Source organism: Pongo pygmaeus, chromosome 9 (assembly GCF_028885625.2).
Source record: "Pongo pygmaeus isolate AG05252 chromosome 9, NHGRI_mPonPyg2-v2.0_pri, whole genome shotgun sequence".
In the NCBI taxonomy this organism is placed as follows: Eukaryota; Metazoa; Chordata; class Mammalia; order Primates; family Hominidae; genus Pongo; species Pongo pygmaeus.
The window spans coordinates 19,775,089-19,796,893 of NC_072382.2; the positions used below are offsets into that span (position 1 = coordinate 19,775,089).

General features: G+C 55.7%; 1 protein-coding gene and 1 long non-coding RNA gene across 11 annotated transcripts in view; one reads left to right on the forward strand and one right to left on the reverse strand.

Moving 5' to 3' along the window:
• SLC39A13 (solute carrier family 39 member 13) lies at positions 1 to 9,591 on the reverse strand. Of its 10 annotated transcripts, none has more exons than XM_054439593.2 (10): positions 9,174 to 9,591; positions 6,309 to 6,617; positions 4,616 to 4,729; positions 4,187 to 4,308; positions 3,022 to 3,129; positions 2,843 to 2,932; positions 2,054 to 2,104; positions 1,620 to 1,752; positions 1,345 to 1,444; positions 1 to 1,214 (listed from the first exon to the last, which is right to left on the reverse strand). In XM_054439593.2, the coding sequence occupies exons 2-10, from the start codon at positions 6,607 to 6,609 to the stop codon at positions 1,139 to 1,141; spliced, it is 1,095 nt and encodes a 364-aa protein (XP_054295568.1). In that variant the 5' UTR covers positions 6,610 to 6,617; positions 9,174 to 9,591; the 3' UTR covers positions 1 to 1,138. The 10 variants fall into 10 exon arrangements, with proteins under 10 accessions (XP_054295568.1, XP_054295570.1, XP_054295569.1 ...); XM_054439595.2 differs by having other exon boundaries at positions 1 to 172; positions 9,174 to 9,539; XM_054439594.2 differs by lacking the exon at positions 9,174 to 9,591 and adding an exon at positions 8,044 to 8,197 and having other exon boundaries at positions 1 to 172.
• LOC129008015 (uncharacterized) overlaps positions 7,242 to 21,805 on the forward strand; it is a 26,580-nt gene continuing 12,016 nt past the window's right edge. Inside the window, exons 1-3 of the long non-coding RNA XR_008492433.2 lie at positions 7,242 to 7,754; positions 11,154 to 11,190; positions 20,136 to 20,275. This is a non-coding gene — a long non-coding RNA (uncharacterized LOC129008015). The remainder of the gene's footprint in view (positions 7,755 to 11,153; positions 11,191 to 20,135; positions 20,276 to 21,805) is intronic.

The following is a 21,805-nucleotide window of genomic DNA, read 5'->3' on the forward strand; positions in this document are numbered from 1 at the left end:
TATGTGGATAAGATTTATTCGTATCTTATCTATAGAACAAATATTTACAGATACAAACGGAATCACAGCAAAGCTGCTATAAAACCATCCAGACCTCTCGATGGCCACTTCTGAAAACATCCACGGTCAAGGGCAGGGCCAGGCCTGGCTGTGGAGTGGGCCAGCTGAGTACCTGGGCGTCAGCCAAGGGAAATGGTTGGGGATTATGGCTTCAGCACTCTGCCGGAGCACATTCCTGAGCGCTGACAACGTGGAGCCCTCACTGCCCCCACCTACCCCAACCCCAATGGGGAAGGAAAGGGGCCTGAGCTGGGGAGGGCTGCCCGGGCTCACTGTGTGCCTGCTCCAGGAGTCCCTGGCCCCTGTGCTGGCAGGAGCATCCCTGAGCTGGACCGGGAGGCCTCTCTGGCCTGGGGCTGCTCCCTGCCCGGCAGGCTGCTGTTTGGTAGCTGGAGGTGGCAAGAGCTGCTGCTGCTGCCAGGGCATGTTGGCCAGGAATGAGCTCCCAGGGCAGCCCTGAGGAAAGGGTCTTAGGAAGCGCCTCCCAGTTCACTACTAGGAGCTGGGGACTGTCAGTGCTGAGTGAGGCTGGGGTACATGAGCACCTGCCTCTCCTTTCTTTGGCTTAGAAGTAGGGAAGGAAGGGCCAGGAAAAGGGACCAAAGCCGCCCCAGCCTTGGCCCCTAGGCTGCCTGGGGACTGGCTGTGTGTGCAGAGGGGGCAGTGAGAGGTGGGCAGCTCTGGAGTTCCCTGCACCCTGGGATCCCTGGGCTGCTCTCACTCCCGGGGTCCCGGCAGGGCAAGGCCTCTGCTTGGGACCAGTGCTGCTGTTCCTCGCTGCTTACTCCGGGAGGTGAAGGTGACAGGGCGGCAAAGAGAGGTAACCACAGCATGGCTGGGTACAGGCGCTACACTGGGCCCCGGACCCAGCACAGGGATCACAGTGTCGGTCTTGCACACATGCCTCTGGCCACATGTGCACACCACACACATCCACACGCACATCCCTCCTGCCTGGCGGGAGGCTCATTCTCTCTCGCAGGCACTCGCCCTCTCTGCCTCTCACATATGTGGTCACAGAGTGAATCCGAGCATCTTATTGCTGCAGGGGGCAGGGGCGTCAGGGCATCAGGGAAGGTTAATCCACAAAGAGCGAGAACAGCACCATCACCACGATGCCCGCACAGAGCAGAAGCAGCTGCTGCAGGGAGCGCCTGTGAGGAGGGAACAGGGCTCACGGTGGAGGCATGGGCAGGGGGAGCAGGCAGCAGCCAGGATCCTTTCCCTCCTGAGCCCCTAAGGGCCCTGTGAGTGGCAGTCCTTTTCCTCCAACAGGTCACTCACCACGGGTCCTCTTCTTCCAAGAGGTCAGGGAGCACGTTCACCAAGGCGATGTAGAGAAAGCCGCCAGAGGTGAAGGGCAGGACCCAGGCTGCCGTCTCCTCTGCAGCGGGAGAACACCCAACTGGGTACCCAAGGCACTATGTGTGCTCCCTGCCTCCCAGGACACCGTGTGTGCTCCCCACCTCCCGGGCCTGGGGACCAGCGGCGAGGTAGCCACACCCTTTGGCTGGTGCCCCTCTGATGCCACCCACCACCACCACCCGCCACGCCCATACCTACTCCCTTGGGGGACTGGGTACAGATGGCGAAGCCGGCGCCCAGTAGGCCCCCCAGTGCTGTCGAGAGTTGCAGCTTGGCTGCGCTCCATCGGTCAAAGCCGGCCCGGAGCAGGATGGCAAAGTCGCCCACCTGAAGGGAGGTCTGGAAGTTCACCCTGCGCCCCAGCGGGGCCTGATGCCCTGAGTGCTCAGGTACGATATACACACTGAGCCCCCTGCCCTTCCCCACCCTTCCCCTGGAACCCCCATCCTGAGTATGGCAGAGATGGCAGCTGCAGGCTGCTGGGGTGAGGAGCTCCAGCCCTCACAGCCCAGCCCCAGAGCGCCACGCTGGACAGGCCCAGCCCCACGCCCTCCTGAGCTCCACACCCATGCTGATCATGGGCACTGTGGGGGCCTGGGCCCCTGCGGGCTGCCCTACAAGCACTCACCTCATGGGGGATCTCATGCAGGAGGATGGCCATGGTTGTCAGGAGCCCGATCTGCAGGGAGGGGAGCCGTGGCTGCGGGGTCTGTGTTGAGGGCTGAGCACCCCACTCGCCCACTCATTCCACAGAGGTTTACTCTGCTCTGAGCTGGCTCTGGGTGGGCACTGTGTTGGCCACTGGAAATACAGCAGTGACTAAAGGGGACAAGGAACCTGCCTTCACGAAGCTAGTGGTCTAGAGGGGAGAGACAGGACTCACTCACACACTCACAGGCGCTGGGAAGGAAAGGATGGACAGGGTGCCCCGGGGAGCAGGCCCAGGGACCAAATTTAGATGAGGAGGTCAGCAAAGGCCTGGTGGAAGAGTCCACGTAAGTCGAGGCCCCAAGGATGAGTCGTCAGCCGCTCAAAGCGTGGGCGGGAGAACATTCCAGGCAGGGGGAACAGTGTGAGGTGGGAAAGATCTCGGCCAGCTGCAGAGTAGGCCGCCTCTGGGCCAGAGGCCAGAGGCCAGAGGGAGGAGGTAGAGGAAGAAGCATCTAGGAGCAGGCAGGGGCCATGCCTAGCAGCTTGACAGAGGCACCCAACAAGGAGTGCTGAGAACAGGAACAGACCAGGGGCTCAGGATCAGAGAACGGCGGCGGCCAGGACAGCAGCAGGGAGGATGGGGGATGAGGGCCTTAGATGAGGGCGCTGGGAATGGAGGGGCAAGAAGCAGAGACTCCAGACACAGGCGGGATCCACATGGCTGCCACTGGAATCGCCAGAGCCCCACTGGCCCCAAGCCCCTCACCTTCTTGCTCACAAGGAAGCTGGCAGCCACAGCCAGCCCGTGGGTGAAGTTGTCGATGGTGTTGGCCAGCAGGTTGAGGTAGCCACTGACCTGGGAAGGAGGGAAGGCAGGAGGCAGGGCTGAGTGGGGCTGGCCACTCAGGGAAGTGTGGCTGCAGGGGCCCTGAACAGGCCACTCACTTTGATACTCCGGACCACGGCACCGAGGCCGGGCTCTGCGGCCGGCTGGGCCAGACAGTGGCCTCCATTGAGCGCGGCGGCAGCAGCAGTGGGGTCTTTGTTGGGGGCCTAGGGCCAGGAGAAGGAGGGAGAGGTGACATTAGATGCTCCCCACTCAGCCAGGGCAGACAAAAGGGGAACGAGATGGAGAAAGAGAGACAGGGGGCCGGGCGCAGTGGCTCATGCCTGTAATCCCAGCACTTTGGGAGCCCAAGGCAGATGGATCACCTGAGGTCAGGAGTTCAAGACCAGCCTGGCCAACATGGTGAAACCCCACCTCTACTAAAAATACAAAAATTAGCCCGGCGTGGTCCCAGCTACTTGGGAGGCTGAGGCAGAAGAATTGCTTGAACCTGGGAGGTGAAAGTTGCAGTGAGCCGAGATCGCGCCACTGCACTCCAGCCTGGGTGACAGAGCGAGACTCTGTCTCAAAAAAAAAATAATAATAACTGGGAGGCTGAGGCAGAAGAATTGCTTGAACCTGGGAGGTGAAAGTTGCAGTGAGCTGAGATCGCACCACTGCACTCCAGCCTGGGTGACAGAGCGAGACTCTGTCTCAAAAAAAAAAAAATAATAATTGGGAGGCTGAGGTGGGTGGATCACGAAGTCAAGAGATCGAGATCATCCTGGACAACATGGTGAAACCCCGTCTCTACTAAAAATACAAAAGTTAGCTGGGCATGGTGGCACACGCCTGTAGTCCCAGCTACTCGGGAGGCTGAGGCAGGAGAATCGCTTGAACCCGGGAGGCAGACGTTGCCGTGAGCCAAGATCGTGCCACTGCACTTCAGCCTGGGTGACAGAGCGAGACTCCGTCTCAAAAACAAAAAAGAGAGACAGGAACCCCTCTTTTTTCTAGCTAGAATCCTCCACTACTCTATCAGTTGGGTGCCCCCAAACTCAACAAACCCTCCCCAACTGCTGTCACCATCAGGCTACCAGAACAAGCTACATCAGGGACTAATACTGTCAGTCCCAAAGAAGGTGGCCCAACCTCCCGCAGCTCCCAGGAGAGGGCCAGGAGACCCCTCTTTTCAGAGCTCAACTCAGACCCTGGGCCTCCAGGCCCCGGGCACTACCACAGAACAGAGGCTGATATATCCAGGCCCTTGAGTGTGGGGCCCACCTGGCTGGTCCCCTCCTCCTTGCTGTCCAGGAACATCTTCTCCAACGCCAGGAAGGTCAGGATGCCAGCAATGACCCACAGCCCCAGCTGCTGCTGCTGCTGCAGGCTCTGCCCCTCACCACCTGCAGGGGGCGGCAATGCCAGGCCAGGCCAAGCCAAGCCAAGCCAGGGGCCATAGGAGGGGGCCATTTGGAATGGGATCTCATCCAGGGCACCAGGGCAGTGACAAGGGTGGGTCGGGCATCTGGGGCCCAGAACTCCCACTGGGACCAGGGCCCAGAGACCAGGACGATGACCCTCCCTCCCTCCCAGGCAAGCTCCTGCCAGAAACCCAGAATCCCTCTCCTGGTCATCCTGGCCATCCCTGGGCGTGGGCACCAGGCCCCCACTCCTGGCACCGTCTTGCCCCTGGCCTGCGGCCTCACTCACCAGGGCTGGCGCTGCATGTGTAGGCCCAGGCTTCAGGCAGCAGGTGCAGAAACACATTGCCCAAGAGTCCCCCCAGGGCGAAGCTGAGCAGCTGCTTCAGGTGCCAGGCCCCAGCTACAAGGGAGAGAGGCGGGCTCTGGGGACTGACCAGCTGGAGCTGCTGGCCTGACCTCCATCCCACCCCACTCACTGGGCTCCTTCTGGGCCTGCAAGGCTGGATATGGGTAGCTGCTCTTCCTGGGTCCCCCACCTCACAGCAGAAACACCACACCCTGCCAAATGCCCACAGGGCCACCACCGTGTCATGGTGAAGTGCTGACAGGTCCCAGCTCCCAACCCACTAGCTGGTGACCTTGGCAGATGACTTTGGAGACTTGGTTTCGCCATCTGTAAATTGGGTCTTATGGGAATTATTATTTTATCTTGTTTTGTTTTGAGATGGAGTCTCGCTCTGTTGCCCAGGCTGGTGTGCAGTGGCGTGATCTTGGCTCACTGCAACCTCCATCTCCCGGGTTCAAGCGACTCTCCTGCCTCAGCCTCCTGAGTAGCTGGGATTACAGTAGCTGGGATTACAGGTAGCTGGGATTACAGGTGCCTCAGCCTCCTGAGTAGCTGGGATTACATCAGGCTAATTTTTATATTTTTGGTAGAGACGGGGTTTCACCATGTTGGCCAGGCTGGTCTCGAACTCCTGACCTCAGGTGATGTGCCCACCTCAGCCTCCCAAACTGCTGAGATTACAGCTGTGAGCCTTTTATGGGCTCTTATGGGAATTAAATGACAATATATATAGCAAGTGCTCATTACGTGGGAATTTTTCTCTTCTCAGCTGCTGTCACTCTCAGAAAAGTAGCAGAGATTTGGGGACTTGCAGCATCCAGAGTTGGAAGTCGCCTGCCTGAAAGCCATGTCCAACCCTTTGATTTGATAGAGAAACTGAGGCCTAGAGGACAGAGGCAGCTGGGTTTGGGGTGGGATCCCAGGGGAAACTGCTATTTCCTGGCTGGGTGACCTTGGACTGGTCAAAGAACCTCTCTGTGCCTGTGCATCCCCACTTGTAAAACGGAACTAATAATCCAAGTGCTCCCTGCATTGACCCCACAGGGCTGCTCTGAGGGTTGAGCACAGGCCTGACCGTGGCCCGAGCAGGGCTCTGTTCACAGCTGTGGCACCGCCCTCAGCCCAGTGCCTGGCACAGAGCTGCTGGGTAACCATCTGGTAAGTGAATGGTTCCTGAGCATCCATCTGGCAGCACCAGCCCCTGGGATGCTCGTTTCTAACAGATTCCCAGGGCCTTGGTCCACCCCTCTTAGGTGGGGGATAGGCATGTGCATTCTTAGCAGCTCCCTAGAGCTCTCCTGCGTGTTTTGTTACAACATGTTATTTGTGAACGGGCAGTACATGCTCATGGTACAAAAGGGTAGTCAGGACAAAGCTCCCACCCGTGCCCACATCCCCATCTCCTGGACCCCCTCCCCAGGGGCAGGCCCTGCTACCAGGTGCTCATAGCTTCCTGGGGAAACCAGAGCCAGCCGCCCCTGGCTAGATAACTCCTAACAGGACCAAGGGGGGAAGTTCTATTCTATCCTCTCCCTCCATCTCAGACACTCTGTGACCTGGGGTCTCCTAAGAAGAGCAGCAGCGTGCTTCCCACACGCTGGCCGGCCCTGGGCGCCATCGGAGAGTCACCCACCTTCTGAGCGCAGCATGGTCCCCATTTCTAGGGGAATGACGAGCAACGGGAAGACCCCACTGAGCCCCACCATGAGGGAACCCAGGAGGGAGCAGATCCAGGTGTCCAGCCGCTCTCCGCTCAGCAGAGCCCCCCAGGACTCGCTTTCCTTGTTGTCCAGGCGACAGGCCGTCGCAGTCCCCCGGCTCCGGAGGGCCGGCTGGGAACCCCCAGCCCTTCCCAAGAGCTCCAGGGCAAGGGCAGTGAGGAAGAGGAGCCTTGGGCCCGCCATGCCACAGCCAGGGCAGGGACATCCAGGCATGCCACGTACTGAAAAACACAAAGGCCACCTACATGAGCTGCCAGCCTTGGCCGCACACCTGCTTAGGAAACGTGGCACCTCCCTCCTCCTCCCAAGGGACCCTGGCATCCACCCTCCTGCTGTCCTTGCCAGAGCGTCTGAGCATCCAAATGCTGGGTGCACAGCAATGGGGCCCTGTGTCTCCACACCCTACTCCCGAGCACTGCGTATTTTTTCCTTCTGAGCAGCTCCAGACTCTGTCAGCACCTCCGCCTGAGGCTAAACTTTCCCTAATGACAGGGTGAGGCACTGGCTGGCTCTCTTCAGCCACCGTTGGCGCGGCCCGGCCCAGCTGGGTGTCTCTGGCTGCCAGGGGAGGCTCTGCCGCCCACGACACCCCAGAGACTGAGGCGCCCCTTTTAAGGGGATGGGGTGGATTCAGAGAGACACACGTGGGGAAACTGAGCAGATGAGCCAGGGCAAGACCATCCATGCTCCTTCCTAGGACATGAGATCAATGTCCCCAGGGCACTGAGGGCGACAGGAAATGGGGCTGATGAGGAAGGAGCCTCTAGCCAGGGGATGCTTCTCATGTAGAGCGCAGGCTTTAGAGCCCCCACGGTGAACTCTATGCTGCACTTTGAGCTGTCTAACTCTGGGCGAATCTCTGAAGCCCCCCCTCTGTGCCTCAGTGTCCTCATCTGCAGGACAGGGATCAATATCACCTGCCTCAGCTGTGAGGACGAGATAAGCCTGAAAGTGCAGGTGGATGTGCCCGGCATGAAGAGGCGCAGAGGCCCTGCCTGTGCCAGGGAAGGCCTGGAGCTCCCTGCAGCAGGAATGTGCCCAGCCGGCCGATCACAGGATGTGGACGTGAGTCAACCAAGCGAGAAGTTCCATCTGGAAACTCGGGCATGAGGTTTAAATGTGGTCTGCCCTGCCTCAGGCTGGCTGTGACCTTGAGCTGGTGACGTCCCTGCCTCAGTTTCCTCACCTTCTGATGGAGATGGGAGGGGAAGAAAGCAGCTGCCTCTGGGTGGTGGCAGAGATGCCCATGTCTAGGACCTCCAGGCCTTACTTAACTAATCAGGGACACTGATGAAGCCAGCGGGGCTCCACTGGGGACCACAGGCAAGACTGGGCCAGGACGAGGCGGTCACGCAGAGGTGAGGGGACCACAGGCTAGCGGGAGGGAATACACGGAGAGTCCGAGGGGAGAGGAAAGTAGAGAGTGAGAGAGCCAGAGAGAGGCGGGTGGGACGCGGAGGGGACAGCGAGGGAAGGATGGGGAGCGGGGCGAGGAGCGATGGAGGAGAGGAGGCCGAAGCGGGCGAGCCGGACTCCCAGGTCCTGGGAGCCGGCCGAGGTCTGATGAGGACCAGTCGGATGGGGCGAGGGATCGGCCGGGTCCATCACGCCCGGGGCGCGGGCCCCGAGGGTCCGGCTGACACTCACCGTGCGGCGGCGGCGGCGGCGCTCCGGGCGGCCCCAGCCATCCAGCTGCGGTGCCGCGCCCCGCCCAGGCTCTGCCCCGCCCGGCCGCCCGGCCGCCCGGCCCCCCGGCCCCGGGCCGCCCCCGGCGCGCGGCCACGTCACAAGGGGCCTGTCCGGAACCCGAGGCGCCGCGTGCCGCCGGGCCGGGGGGAGTGGCGGCGGGAGGGCGCTTCCGCCTCGCGGCGGTGGGGGACCCGGGCAGAAAGCGCACTTCCGTTTGGGCAGGGCTGCGGGCCGGAGGGGAGGGCCGGTCGGAAGTGGGAGAGCCACACGCACCGAGCTCAGCCAGGCTGGGCAAGGACGGAGGCGGTGGCTCTGCGGGGACCGCGATCGGCCGGGCTGCGGGGCTTGCGGATCTGGCCGCCGCTTCCCGTCCAGGGCCGCAGTCGGCCCGCGGCCGCACGGGGGCGCGCCCGGCCGCCAGAACACGCCGCCCAGGTCGGGCTCAGAGAACTGCTGTGCGCTCCTGCTCTGAGTCAGCCCGGCCTGGCTCCTCCATGAGCAAGGGAAAGGGGAAGTGTCCGCCGCAGGGAGGGGCCTGGCCCCGGGAACCTCAGAAGAGGGAATTTTATTCTTACTCATCGAATTATTTTTATGCTTTGGTTTTTCACTGGGAACCTCAGGCCACTGTCTCCAGGGCTTGTAACCCTTTGGGGTCCAATGCATGGTGGCTGGACTCTGCTGATGGGAACTCCAGACCTGGGAGGCGAGGACTCTGTGCTCCCCTCACCTGGAGGAAGCTAGACCTGACCTCTTTGGTTAGACTAGGGCAGCAAACACTGGATGGCAGTTCTTATAACCGCAATTTACTGAGCACCTACTATGTGCTATTCACTCTACTCGCATTATCTCACTGAATCCTCATATTATCCCATTGTGGTGGGTACTGTTAACCCAGGGTCACACAGTGGCACAGATGGCAGAGCCAGGATTCAAACCTGGGTGTCCTGAAGCCAGATTATGTGATACCACTTCTCACGTCTAGGTCCTGCACAGCAATGGGAGTCTGGCTTGGCGTTTCCAGTTTGTATTCTTCTCTGGAAATCAGCCAGTATAGGAGAAGATTCAGGAAGGGGCATGTGGGTACTCACTTGGGCAGAGATAGCAACCGAGTACAGGTCTCCAAGTCTCTGACCCTCATCAGCCTCCCATGGCAGCTCCAACCATTTACTCTGTCACTTTCCCCTCTGCTGGTACTCTTGAGAGCACACTCAGCTCTCAGGGCTGCCTCTGGTGCCTGTCCCACCTCATGTGCAGTGTTGGCCTTCCTTAGACCGCCAACTTCTCCCTGGTGGCCCAGCTTGTCTTCTGAAGCTTTCTGTCCATCTCACCCCACCGGGCCCATTCAACTGCCAGGACGTTCTGTTCCCTCCCTGAGTTCCAAAATGGAATCCCTGGGTTAGTTTCTTGGCAAAGAAAAGCTACTCAGGGATCCTGCCCTACGACTTCTAAAATGCCCCCTCCCTGTATGCAAAAGCGCTCCATCTTATGCAAAGCACTTCACAATATGCAAATGATTTCACAGTAACACAGTCAGCATTCCTGCCTCTGGAGGCTGAGGGCTCCTGGCCACCCAACAAGGGGATGGGCAACACCCAGCCAGAAATGTTACTTGGTGCCAATGCACTACCCTTTCCTCCCACCTGGCCTGGAATTCCCATCGGACGCCTAAGGCCCGGTGGCTCACATCTGTAATCCCAGCACTTTGGGAAGCCTAGGAAGGAGGATCTTTTGAGCCCAGGAGTTCCAGACCAGCCTGGGTAACAAACTGAGAACTCGTCTCTACAAAAAAATTTAAAATTAGCCAGGTGTGATGGTGTGCACCTGTAGCCCCAGCTACTCAGGAGGCTGAGGTGGAAGGATTGCTTGAACCCGGGAGGTCAAGGCTGCAGTGAGCCCTGATCGTGCCACTGCACTCCAGTCTGGGTAACAGAGCGAGACCCTGTCTCAAAAATAAAGAAATTAAAAAAAATTACAAATTAATAAAATTGCAGGGGTTTCCAGGTGTGTGAGAAAAGTGAGACGCAGAAATATTTATTTAATATGATCCACTATTTTTATTTTTTAAGAGACTATTTTAAAATAATGACAAAAAGAAACCTTGTATATGTATATGTGATTAAAGGTATCAGTATATATAAGTCTATGTATAATGAATACATAAAAAACAAATAACACATTAAAGTGATATTATGGATTCTATGGTGGGAGGAACTAATGTGAATAGGGAAGGAAAAAATGTTAAAGGAAAACAACACATTAAAAGATGTGTATGGCCATATGTGGCCGGGCATGGTGGCTCATGCCTGTAATCCCAGCACTTTGGGAGGCCAAGGTGGGCAGATCACCTGCGGTCAGGGGTTCAAGACAAGCCTGACTAACATGGAGAAACCCCCTCTACTAAAAATACAAAATCAGCCAGGTGTGGTGGCGCATGCCTGTAATCCCAGCTACCCGGGAGTCTGAGGCAGGAGAATCACTTGAACCTGGGAGGTAGAGGTTGCAGTGAGCCGAGATTGCGCCATCGCACTCCAGCCTGGGCAACAAGAGTGAAACTCCATCTCAAAAAAATAAATAAATAAAAGGTGTATATGATCACATGTATGCAATGTGTAAAATTGTATACATATATCAAATCTCATCTCAGATATATGAAAATCTCACTATATAAAATCTCTTTCTCTTTCTCTTTTTTTTTTTTTTTTTTTGAGACAGGGTCTCACTCTGTCACCCAGACTGGAGTACAGTGGCACGATCTCGGCTCACCGCAACCTCCGCCTCCCAGGCTCAAGTAATTCTCCGGCCTCAGCCTCCCAAGTAACTGGAATTATAGGCATGGGCCACTACTTCCCGGCTAATTTTTGTAGTAGAGACAGGGTTTCACCATGTTGGCCAGGCTGGTCTTGAACTCCTTACCTCAAATGATCCACCCACCTCAGCCTCCCAAAGTGCCGGGATTATAGGCGTGAGCCACTGCACCTAGCCTCTGTCTTTCTCTCTCTCTCTCTCTGGCCTACCTCTTGGTGTCTTGGTGGTTAAGACAATAAGATTCTTTGTTTTGTTTTGTTTAGAAAGAAGATAAAGGGAACAGAAGAGAAAATTCAAAAGGTGAATATAACAAATTTTTTTTTTTAACTCTGTCACCCAGGCTGGAGTGCAGTGGTATGATCACAGCTCACTGCAGCTTCGATCTCCTGGGCTCAAGCAATCCTCTCGCCTCGGCCTCCCAAAGCACTGGGATTATAGGCGTGTGCCACTGTGCCCATCCAAGACAGTAAGATTCTGATGCCAGACTTCCTGGGACAAATTACTTAACTCCTTATGCCTGAGTTTCCTCATCTCGAAATTAGACTTAGATGTTGTTGTGAAGATTAAATGGATAAATACACACAAAGCACTTAGAACTATGCCTGACATATGAGAAGTTTTATATAGAGCTAGAAATTAATGCTATTTATATGTATGGATATATGGGTATAAAAATGTTAAAGCAACGTAAAGAATAGATACATTAAAGATACAGAGTGGGGCCACCCTCTCTCCTTGCTGAGCATAAGGAAGTGTTTTTTTGTTTTGTTTTGTTTTTTGAGACGGAGTCTTACTTTGTCACCCAGGCTGGAGTTCAGTGGCGCGATTTCGGCTCACTGCAGCCTCTGCCTCCCAGGTTCAAGCAATTCTCCTGCCTAAGCCTTCTGAGTAGCTGGGACTACAGGCACTCACCACCACTCCCGGCTAATTTTTTATATTTTTAGTAGAGACGGGGTTTCACTATGTTGGCCAGGCTGGTCTTGAACTCCTGACCTTGTGATCCGCCCGCCTCAGCCTCCCAAAGTGCTGGGACTACAGACGTAAGCCACCAGGCCCGTCCTGTTTTTTTGTTTTTGAGATGGAGACTTGCTTTGTCGCCTAGGCTGGAGTGCAATGGTGCGATCTCGGCTCACTGCAACCTCCGCCTCCCAGGTTCACGCGATTCTTATGCCTCAGCCCCCCGATTACAGGCACCCACCACCATGCCCGGCTAATTTTTGTATTTTTGGTAGAGACGGGGTTTCACCATGTTGGCCAGGCTGGTTTTGAACTCTTGACCTCAGGTGATCTGCCCTCCTCGGCCTCCCAAAGTGTTGGGATTACAGGCGTGAGCCACTGCACCCGGCCACAAATGAGTGTTTTCTGACACATTTATCAGTTGGTTTGGAGGTCATAGGGTTTTCCTGGGTTGAAGCACTGGACAGACAAACTTCAGCAGAGCTGGATGGGCCTGGGTACTGCGTGGCTTTAAGTGGCTGAGAGGTGTCTGGGATCAGGGAGCCGCAGATCTATTTCTCTGACTTCACTGCGATGCCCAGAATCTGACTTTAACCCCTTGTTCCTGTCTCTGGCCCCTGCAAGACTGGCTGGCCTGGCAATGGCCAATGCTTTGACATCCTTCCCTCCACTCTGGCAATCGAGGGCTAGAGACTTGGGCTGGGGATGGATGCTTCCAGAGTGTGGTCTCTAGTGAGATATCCGGCCTTATCCTTGTCACAGGGCTTCTTCCCGTGGGGGTCAGCAGGCAGGTAGCAGTCTCTTATTGAAAGGCATATGGGGCTCAGGATGGTGAGCACATTACCCAGGGTCACAGCTAAAAAGAGGCACAGCAGCTCCCCCAGGGCCACAGGTTCAGCTTCTCCAAAGAAGGCCTGCCCCTCTGAAACCCCTGACCCCAATCCTTTCTCAAGTCGTTCTTTCCAGGGTAGCCTTAGCTCCGTCATGAGTTCCTGGGGTATTTTCTCCACTGAATCCTAAGCCCTGGCTGGGCGATGCTCCAGTGACCCCACAGGGCCTCTCCCCTCTTCCCTTGCCACCAGCAGCTCCACCATGAACAGCTGAGTCCCACTACTGTCTGTCCAGCCTCTCCACTGTGGCAAGTTCTGTCACCCCCACCCCACTCTCAGCAGGCCTGGGATGTCCTTCCCCTTTCGCCATCTCAGTCGATTGAAACCTAGCCTGTTGACAAGGCCACCTCCTCCCTGCAGCCTTCCTGACCTGTCCATCCTGAAGGCTCTGCGTGTCGGTGTCTTTGGATCCCTTAGCCTTGTCCCCTGGATACACAAGCTCTTTCCCTGCCAGGTGTGGGCTGCTAGAAAAAGCAAGCTTTTGCCCATACTCTGAATAAAAGTTTGTCCAAATCAATTTCATGTCTCCCGTTCCCCTTCTCTTGTCTCAGGTGCACAAATTGGGGTGAAATCCTTGTGCGTTCTGCACTGTCCTTTTGGTCCCTGCAAGGCTCTTATTTAATTTTTGTGTTGATTTACATATTTCCTTACTTGTTACCCTTCCCCATCCCATCTCCCTGTCTCCTCCTTCAATGAAACCTGAATTTTGTGATGATCAGTCCTTTGCTTTTTATTTTTCTTTCTTTCTTTTTTTCTTTTTGAGACAGATTCTAGCTCTGTCACCCAGGCTGGAGAGCAGTGGCGCAATCTCAGCTCACTGCAACCTCTGCCTCCCAGGTTCAAGTGATTCTCCTGCCTCAGCCTCCCGAGTAGCTGGGACTATAGGCACCCACCATGCCTAGCTAATTTTTGTATTTTTAGTAGAAACAGGGTTTCACCATGTTGGCCAGGCTGGTCTTGAACTCCTGACCTCAAGTGATCCGCTGGTCTTGGCCTCCCAAAGGGCTGGGATTACAGGTGTGAGCCACCGCACCTGGCCTCTTTCTTTTTTTAAAATTAGAGATGGGGTCTCTCTCTGTTGCCCAGGCTGGTCTCAAGCTCCCGGGCTCACGTGATTCTCTGGCCCCAGTCTCCCAAGAAGCTAGGACTACAGGCACACACCACCACACCTGACTCTTGCTTTTATTTTTTTGATAAAGCTTTTTCTGACATACATATGTATCATACATATGTATAACTAGACAATATTCCATTTGAATTGGCTTTTTTAAAAAAAAAAAACTTTTAAGGTTTTACATTATTTAGTGAATTTAACAATTGTTTTCCTATAGGTTCTGCATAATTATTACCAAGTTTACTTCTAGATAGTTTATATTTTTGTGGAGATATATATATATATTTTTTTTTTTCTTTTTTCTTTTTTTTTAGACAGAGTCTCATTCCGTTGCCCATGCTGGAGTATAGCACAATCTCCGCTGACCACAACCTCGGCCTTCTGGGCTCAAATGATCCTCCCACTTCAGCCTCCCAAGTAGCTGGGACCACAGGCACAAACCACCATGCTCGGCTAATTTTTTTTTGGTATTTTTTGTAAAGATGGGGTTTTGCCATGTTGCCCAGGCTGGTCTTGAACTCCTGGCCTCCCAAAGTGCTAGGAATACAGGCTTGGGCTACCATGCCCAGCCTAGAGTCTTTTATGTGGGTAATCATATCATCTCCTAATAACAAAAGTATTAGAAACAGGGAAGGAACATTGTTATTTGTAAAGATATGGCTTGGCTTGGTTTTGAACTTCATGAAAAGGGTAAGGACAGCTGTCCTTTGGCATCCTGGCGGGGATGCGGGGGAATTGGTTCCAAGACCCCCTAAGGATACCAAAATCCACAGATGCTCAATCCCTGATATAAAATGGTGTGGTATTAAATATTTGCATATTTAGCCTACCACATCCTCCCATATACTTTAAATCATCTCTAGATTGCCGAAAACAATGTAAATGCTATGTTAATCGCTGTTACATGGTATTGTTTAGGGAATAATGACAAGAAAAAAGTCTGTACATGTTTAGTACAGACGCAACCATCCATTTTTTCTGCAAATATTTTCTATCCAAGGTTGGTTGAATCCATGGATGTAGAACCCAGGGATACAGAGAGCCGCCTGTATCCATCTTCTGGGACTGACTTTTTCCACTCAATACCATGGTGCAAAGATTCCTTCATGATATTGGTGAACCCGTGGGTCACCTGCTTGCATTGCTGAATGATCTCCACCCTGTGAATGTGTCTACTGTAATTTATTTATCCATTCTCTTATCAATGGGCCCTGGGGTTATTTCAGGATTTTTTTTGCTATTAGAGACAACGTGAATATTTTTGTCCCTGTCTCTTGGCGCACATGCCAGAGAACTTATCTTGATTTGCTGCCTGGGGAGATGTGTGGGTGACAGCCTGTGTACCTCCACTTCGTGAGATAAGGCCAGATTGCTCTCCCTAGGGGGCTATTTGGAGCCGCATCCTGACTAAGCCACATGCAGGAGGGCCTGCTGCTCCCCTCCTTGCCAGCTCTGGCTGAAGGACAGTTCCCTTCTGCCCTTCAGATGGTGTAAATAGCATCTCATTGTGGTCTGAATTTGCATTGCCCTCATCAGCAGTGAGGCTGAGCCTCCCTTAGATGGTATTTGAGCAAATCCTTTTCCTCTGCCCTAACATGCCTGCGCTGCGTGTGTGTTATCTATTTTTTTATATTGAATTGCTTGATTTTCTTTTCCTTGATTTGCAAGAGTTCCTTATGTATTTTTGAGGCTGTGCCCCGCTGCACTCCGCAGGCATCTCCAGTTGTGGCTTGCTTTTCACTTTCTCTAAGGTGTCTCCGCTTCTCTCTTCCCCCCCACACCTGTGCCAGGGAGGCCACTTGGCATTGTTAATGTGGGGGAGGTCGTGTGCCTCTCAGAGCCCTGTTTAAACTGACCCCACTGTTCCTCTTGTCCCTGGGGCCTTAAGGGACCCCTTTCCTCTTCCTTCTCAGACCCCCTCCCATTTTTGGCGAAGACAGTTTGGGGAGCTCCTATCGGGTTGTGGGCGAGTATCCCGGGGCAACTCGGGCCTCACTGCAATGGTGTCCCCTCGATCTCGGTTATTTATCACTTCCGGCTGCCCACCTAGGGGGCTGGGCCCCCTCTCCGCTCGACTGGGCCGCAGCCGGGCAGCTCGGGCGCTCCCCTGGGGGCGGGCGGCGCGGGGGAGGGGCCCTCGGGGGGCGGGGCCGGGGGCCGGGCCTGCGGCGGGGGCTGGGGTGGGGGGGCGGAAGCTGCCGGAGCAGATAAGGGCCGAGGTCGGCCCTGCGGTGAGACAGTGCGGGACACCGCCTCCGCCCCCGGCCTCCCCAGAGCGCCCCCGCACCCTGGAGACCCCCTCCTGCTACCCGGGCTTGGCATCCCGGGAGGAGACCCCAGGGAGCAGTGGGGGATGAGGCTCCAGCCTGCTCACAGCCTCAGCGACGAGCGGCAGCGGGGCTCCACGCCTCAGTTATCTCAGCTGGAAAATGGGGGTAGGAGCTCGGTTTTCCCCACAGGGCTGTTGGGGATAGACCAAGTGCAGGCTTGTGAAGGTCTCTGTGGGTTGGGCGAGTTTTGAACAGAGGGTCCCCTGAGCATCGCATCGCATCATTCATCCCCATTGTATAGATGGCAAAGTGGGGAGTTTCACCCAAAGCCCCAGAGCCAGCATGCAAAAAGCAAGTGGGAGGGGGCTGGAACGCTTTCCACCGCCCCACCCTGGGGACAGATCTAGGTTCCGGGGAGGCTGAAGCTTAAAACCATTTGGGGGGGCACTCTTTAAGGAAAAGATTACAAAGTCACAAATACAAAATTGCTGAGAGGCTGGGCGCAGTGGCTCACGCCTGTAATCCCAGCACCTTGGGAAGCCAAGGTGGGCGGATCACTTGACGTCAGGAGTTCGAGACCAGCCTGGCCAACATGGTGAAACCCTGTCTCTACTAAAATACACAAATTAGCTGGGAGGGATGGTGGGTGCCTGTAATCCCAGCTACTCGGGAGGCTGAGGCAGGAGAATCGCTTGAACCCGGGAGGCAGAGGTTGCAGTGAGCTGAGATGATCACGCCACTGCGCTCCAGTCTGGGTGGCAGAGCGAAACTCTGTCTCAAAACAAAAAACAAAAACAAAACAAAACAGAAAAGCCGTTCGCGGTGGCTCACACCTGTAATCTCAACACTTTGGGAGGCCAAGGTGGGTGGATCACCTGAGGTCAGGAGTTCGAGACCAGCCTGGCCAATGTGGTGAAATCCTGTCTCTACTAAAAATACAAAAAATAAAATAAAATAAAATAAAATAAATTAGCTGGGTGTGGTGGCGCTTTCCTGTAGTCCCAGCTACTCCGGAGGCTGAGGCAGCAAAATTACTTGAACCCGGGAGGCAGAGGTTGCAGTGAGCCGAGATTGTGTCACTGCATTCCAGCCTGGGCAACAGAGTGAGACTTCATCAAAAAAAAAAAAAAAAAAAAAAAAACACCAAAAAACAAAAAACAAAAACAAAATTGCCGAGACCCCTTCCAGGGTCTCGGAAGGAGCTGAGCCAGTGAGGAAGCTCAAATGCAGCTTTCTTAGTGTCCCAGCCCCACCCTGCAGGCCCCCTGGAAGGGGTTATACCCCTCTCCCAAGAAAGTCAGACACCAACAAGGTTAGAGGGCAGAGTGGCCCAAGGCAATATGGCAGGGAGGTGCCGCTGCAGCTGGTCCCCAACCCCTTGCATGCCAGGCAGCAGTCCCTCAGCCCAACCAAGAGCAAGGGCAGTCGGGTATTTGGGGACTGCAGCCTCAGCCAGGCAGGGCCAAGCCCTCCAGTCCCATCCAGTCATGGTTCAACTTGCCACCCAGGGCCCCAACCCTGCAGGCTAGGAAGGTACAGAAGAACTCCTAGGAGAAAAGGAAGGAGGGGCTCTCAGGTATATGTAAGTGCATGGGACTTGGAGTTAGACAGGATTGGGGTTCAAGCCCCTGCAAGGCTGTGTGACCTTGGGACATCTCTTTTCCCTGGGTTTCCTTGTATGTCAAATGGGAGTAATAATCGTACCTACTGGACAGAGCCGGTGCCTGAAGGAGGGCTGGGCCCATGGCTGTTAGAAACACATTTCCGTCCTGTGAGATCTCCAAGCCAGGAGAGGCATTTTCTCCCATTTTCATGTTGTCACTTACCCAGGGGGTGGTCTCTCCATTGCAGAGCTGAGATTTAAATGCGGAAATGTCTGGTGCAGATGCACTCAGTTCTCACCACCAGGATTGCTGCCTCTTTGGGCCTGTCTCCCAGGGAGTTAAATCCCACTGTTACGTGTTCATGCCCAGGGCTGAGAGCCAAGGGGAGCCTGGCTCATCCCCTTTCTGGATTTTACCATCTCTCTGGTCCTATGGGCACCTGAGGCTGGACTTTTTTCAACTCTGATATCCTCCAGCCTAGGCCAGGAGAAGCAGGACAACTGAGAATAGGAACAGGGTAGGGGAGCTGGGAAGAGGTGGTGGCCGTGGGCCTGGAGGCAGCAGTGAGACTCTAAAAGGCTTGACGTCTTTTTCCAAAGAGATGCTGCTTTGCCTCAGGGTTTGCACGGGACTTCCACTGGATGGGCACACAGGAAAACTGAGTTCTTATTTCAGAATTGCCCCTTTACTTTTTTTTTTTTTTTTGAGACGGAGTCTCGCTTTCTCACCCTGTTACCTAGGCTGGAGTGCAATGGCACGATATCAGCTCACTGCAACCTCCGCCTCCTGGGTTCAAGCTATTCTTGTGCCTCAGCCTCCTGAGTAGCTAGGATTACAGCTGCCCGCCACCATGCCCAGCTAATTTTTGTATTTTTAGTAGAGATGGGGTTTCACCATGTTGGCCAGACTGGTCTCGAATTCTTGACCTCAGGTGATCCACTTGTCTTGGCTTCCCAAAGTGCTGAGATTTGTCCCTCATTGCAAACTTCTGAGCTAGGCATTTCTCCATTTGTTTATTTACTTATTTTATTTTATTTATTTATTTTTTTGAGACAGTCTCACTCTGTCACCCAGGCTGGAGTGCAATGGCATGGTCTCGGCTCACTGCAACCTCCGCCTCCCAGGTTCAAGCTATTCTCCCACCTCAGCCTCTCAAGTAGCTGAGACTACAGGCACGTGCCACCACACCTGGCTAATTTTTGTATTTTTAGTAGAGATGGGGTTTCGCCATGTTGGCCAGGCTGGTCTCAAACTCCTGACCTCGGGTGATCCACCTGCCTCGGCCTCCCAAAGTGCTGGGATTACAGGCGTGAGCTACCAAGCCCAGCCTTTTTTTTTTTTTTTTTAAGACAGAATCTCACTCTGTCTCCCAGGCTGGAGTGTGCAGTGGTACAATCTTGGCTCACTGCAACCTCCGCCTTCTGGGTTCAACGATTCTCTTGCCTCAACCTCCCAAGTAGCTGAGTAGCTGGGATTACAGGCACGTGGCACCGCACCTGGCTAATTTTTGTATTTTTAGCAGAGACGGGGGTTTCACCATGTTGGCCAGGCTGGTCTCGAACTCCTGACCTTAGGTGATCCACCTGTCTCGGCCTCCCAAAGTGCTGGGATTACAGGTGTGAGCCACTGCGCCCAGCCTGAAATTCCTTATTTTATCTTAAAAAAATCATACAAGTTTGCATCCTTCTCTTTAATATGTGGGGATTTCCCTCCCCTTTCTTAAAACATCTTCCCTTCAGTCTTCTACGTGAGTGGATGTTCTGAGAAGATACACCCGGGTTATGTCCTGAGGCTGTGGACATCTCATGCCCCACGGTGACCTCCAGGCCCTTTAAGCCCCAGGCCCTGGGCCACCTGGTCTGGCTGGGGAGAAGTTCAGGGATGGCCGAGGTTGATGGTTGAGGGCCTGCCAGCTGTCAGGGCCTGGGGCTGGCCCCATCTCTGCTCCAAACTCTGCTGCCTCTCCCTCTCGTCTTGGCTCCCAGATGTTCGTCCATCCAGCTCCAAGTGTCCCGCTAGGAGTTCTCAGGACACCCCTCCCTTTGTCCACTGAGGGTCCTTGGTTCAGAGGGGGCACTGCCTGTCTTCTCTCTTCATCCCTGTCTGCTGGGCAGCCTGACCACGAGACCCAGCGCTTTCTGTGCCAATTAAGAGGAAACTGAGGCCAAGTGGAGAGGTGCCGGCCCGGGGAGTGCAGCGAGGAGGGCTGTTGGGTGTCCAGGGGCGGGTGTCTCTGGGTAGATGGGGGTACCTAGGCCTGAAGAGAGATCTGGGCACTGGCCAGGAAGGGCAGGAGGAAGGAGGGAAGGCCGCGGGGCACCCGGGGGCTGCTGCCTGGCAGGTCCCCGTGCCCAGGCAAGGGAAGTTTCTTATTTCTCCTGCTCCGACTTCCCCCTTTGATTTATTATAGCCATGAAATGCTCTGCTCTCTTCTCTTTTCCTTGCTGTCCCCGGGGCTGGAGGAGCACGGGCCTCCCCGGGAGTGGGCTTCAGCCTCCCTGGACTCCTGTCTCCTTCCAAGGGCTGGGCCTGGGGGACCAGAAGCAAGAGGTGAGTGATGGCCGGCAGGGTGGGTGGGGCAGGACCCCCAGGGACCAGCACGGTCCCGGTTGGGAGGGGCTGGGGCCCGGCAGAGGGTGTGGAGGTGTGGACCTGGCAGCAGGCGGCTCCCGGGGGTCTCGGGGGATGGCGGGCTCTGGGCCAACGGCCTCAGTGAGGACTGCCAGGGTCTGAAGGTTAGGCACAGAATTCCCGGACGCCAAACACTAGGTCAGAGAAATGGCTTCTCTGTGACCCCTGACCCCACATTCTGATTTAAGGGTGGCCAAAGTAGGCCTGGCCCCGGCTGGCCTGGGGATTGAGCTGACAGCCCAGAAGAAGGCTGAGGCCTGAGGCCTGGGGGACTCTGAGCTCCTCCAGGCTGCAGCTGGACATCCCCCTGAGGCCTGACCCAGGCTGGCGAGGGTCGGAGGCTGTGTCCGGCTCCTCGTTAAGCCTGGTGGCCGGAGTGTTTCTCCGGGCCGCTGTGTGGTGCCTGTGGTAATGGGCTGTTGGCGTTTTGCAATGGGCCGGGGGTGGGGAGGCGGCACACACATGCTTCCTGTGGTGACTGGGCGCTTCCTGTTTTCTCAGGCGCCGGCCTTGCTGCTGCCGATGTGGAAACAGGGGCAGCTGCAGCTCGGGCGGCTCCAGGCTGGGTGCCCTGACCCTGCCCAGAGGGGCCTACGTGGGCCCAGCACCCCCAGGCCCCAGACCCAAGCAGTAGTGGCCCGAGTTTTCCCCCACAGCAGGCCACCATCCCTCCCTTCCCTAACAGCTTCCGCCAAGAGGAAGGGGCCAGGCCGGTGGTCTCGGAGGTCAGAGGTCCAGGGGTGACAGCGCTAGGCGGGGAGTCAGGGCACGTGGCTCTGGTCTCAGCTCTGCGCTCGCCAGGCGCCACCGCCATCTCTCCCGCTCCAGGCCCGCCTTCCTCTTTCCTGCAGTACCTCGGCATCCATGGTCTAAAACCCCTCGTCCATTCCCACCCCGGTTCTCACATTCGTTGGGCTTTGCATCCCAAGAGCCAAAGCTTTGGGGACAGCACTGAGGCTGGGGCCTTGGAGGTGGAACCTGGTGTAGGCCTTGGCAGAGAGGGGAACAGGCGAGGCCGGTGGGGGTTCCACACTGGAGCAAGGCTTGGAGGTGGGAGGAGCAGGCCCACGTTTGGCAGACAGGGTGCTGATGGAATCTGGGGCGGCAGAGGCCACGCTGATCTGGGAGGACTAGGCTTTTAGGAGGGTTTATTCCTGCAAACCTTGGGAAAGGGCCTGACACCCCCTCGCACGCTTCCTCAGAAAGAAGACACGGTCATTTGCAGGGTGGGGCAGGGCCAGCCCTTCCTAGCTGCCGAGGAGGTGGATGCTGGTGTGGGGTGACGTGGGCGCTTCAGGAAAGACCCACGCCTCTCCCACCTGCCAGCCTGCCTGGGGTCGGGCTTTCTGTGTCTGAACTGTCCTTTCCCCGAATCTGTTGTGTTTTGTTTTTAAGCTGATATTGCAAGAAGGGGAGGGGAGATGACTTTGCTTCTGGTCAAGTTTGCTG

Coding starts and splice junctions, on each gene's coding strand:
- SLC39A13 (XM_063670914.1), bottom strand. CDS start 6,609: ATGCCTGGATGTCCCTGCCCTGGCTGTGGCATGGCGGGCCCAAGGCTC. Junction 3,130..4,186: donor AGGAGGAGGGGACCAGCCAG/GTGGGCCCCACA, acceptor TCCTGGCCCTAG/GCCCCCAACAAAGACCCCAC. Junction 1,753..2,053: donor TGCATGAGATCCCCCATGAG/GTGAGTGCTTGT, acceptor ACCTCCCTTCAG/GTGGGCGACTTTGCCATCCT.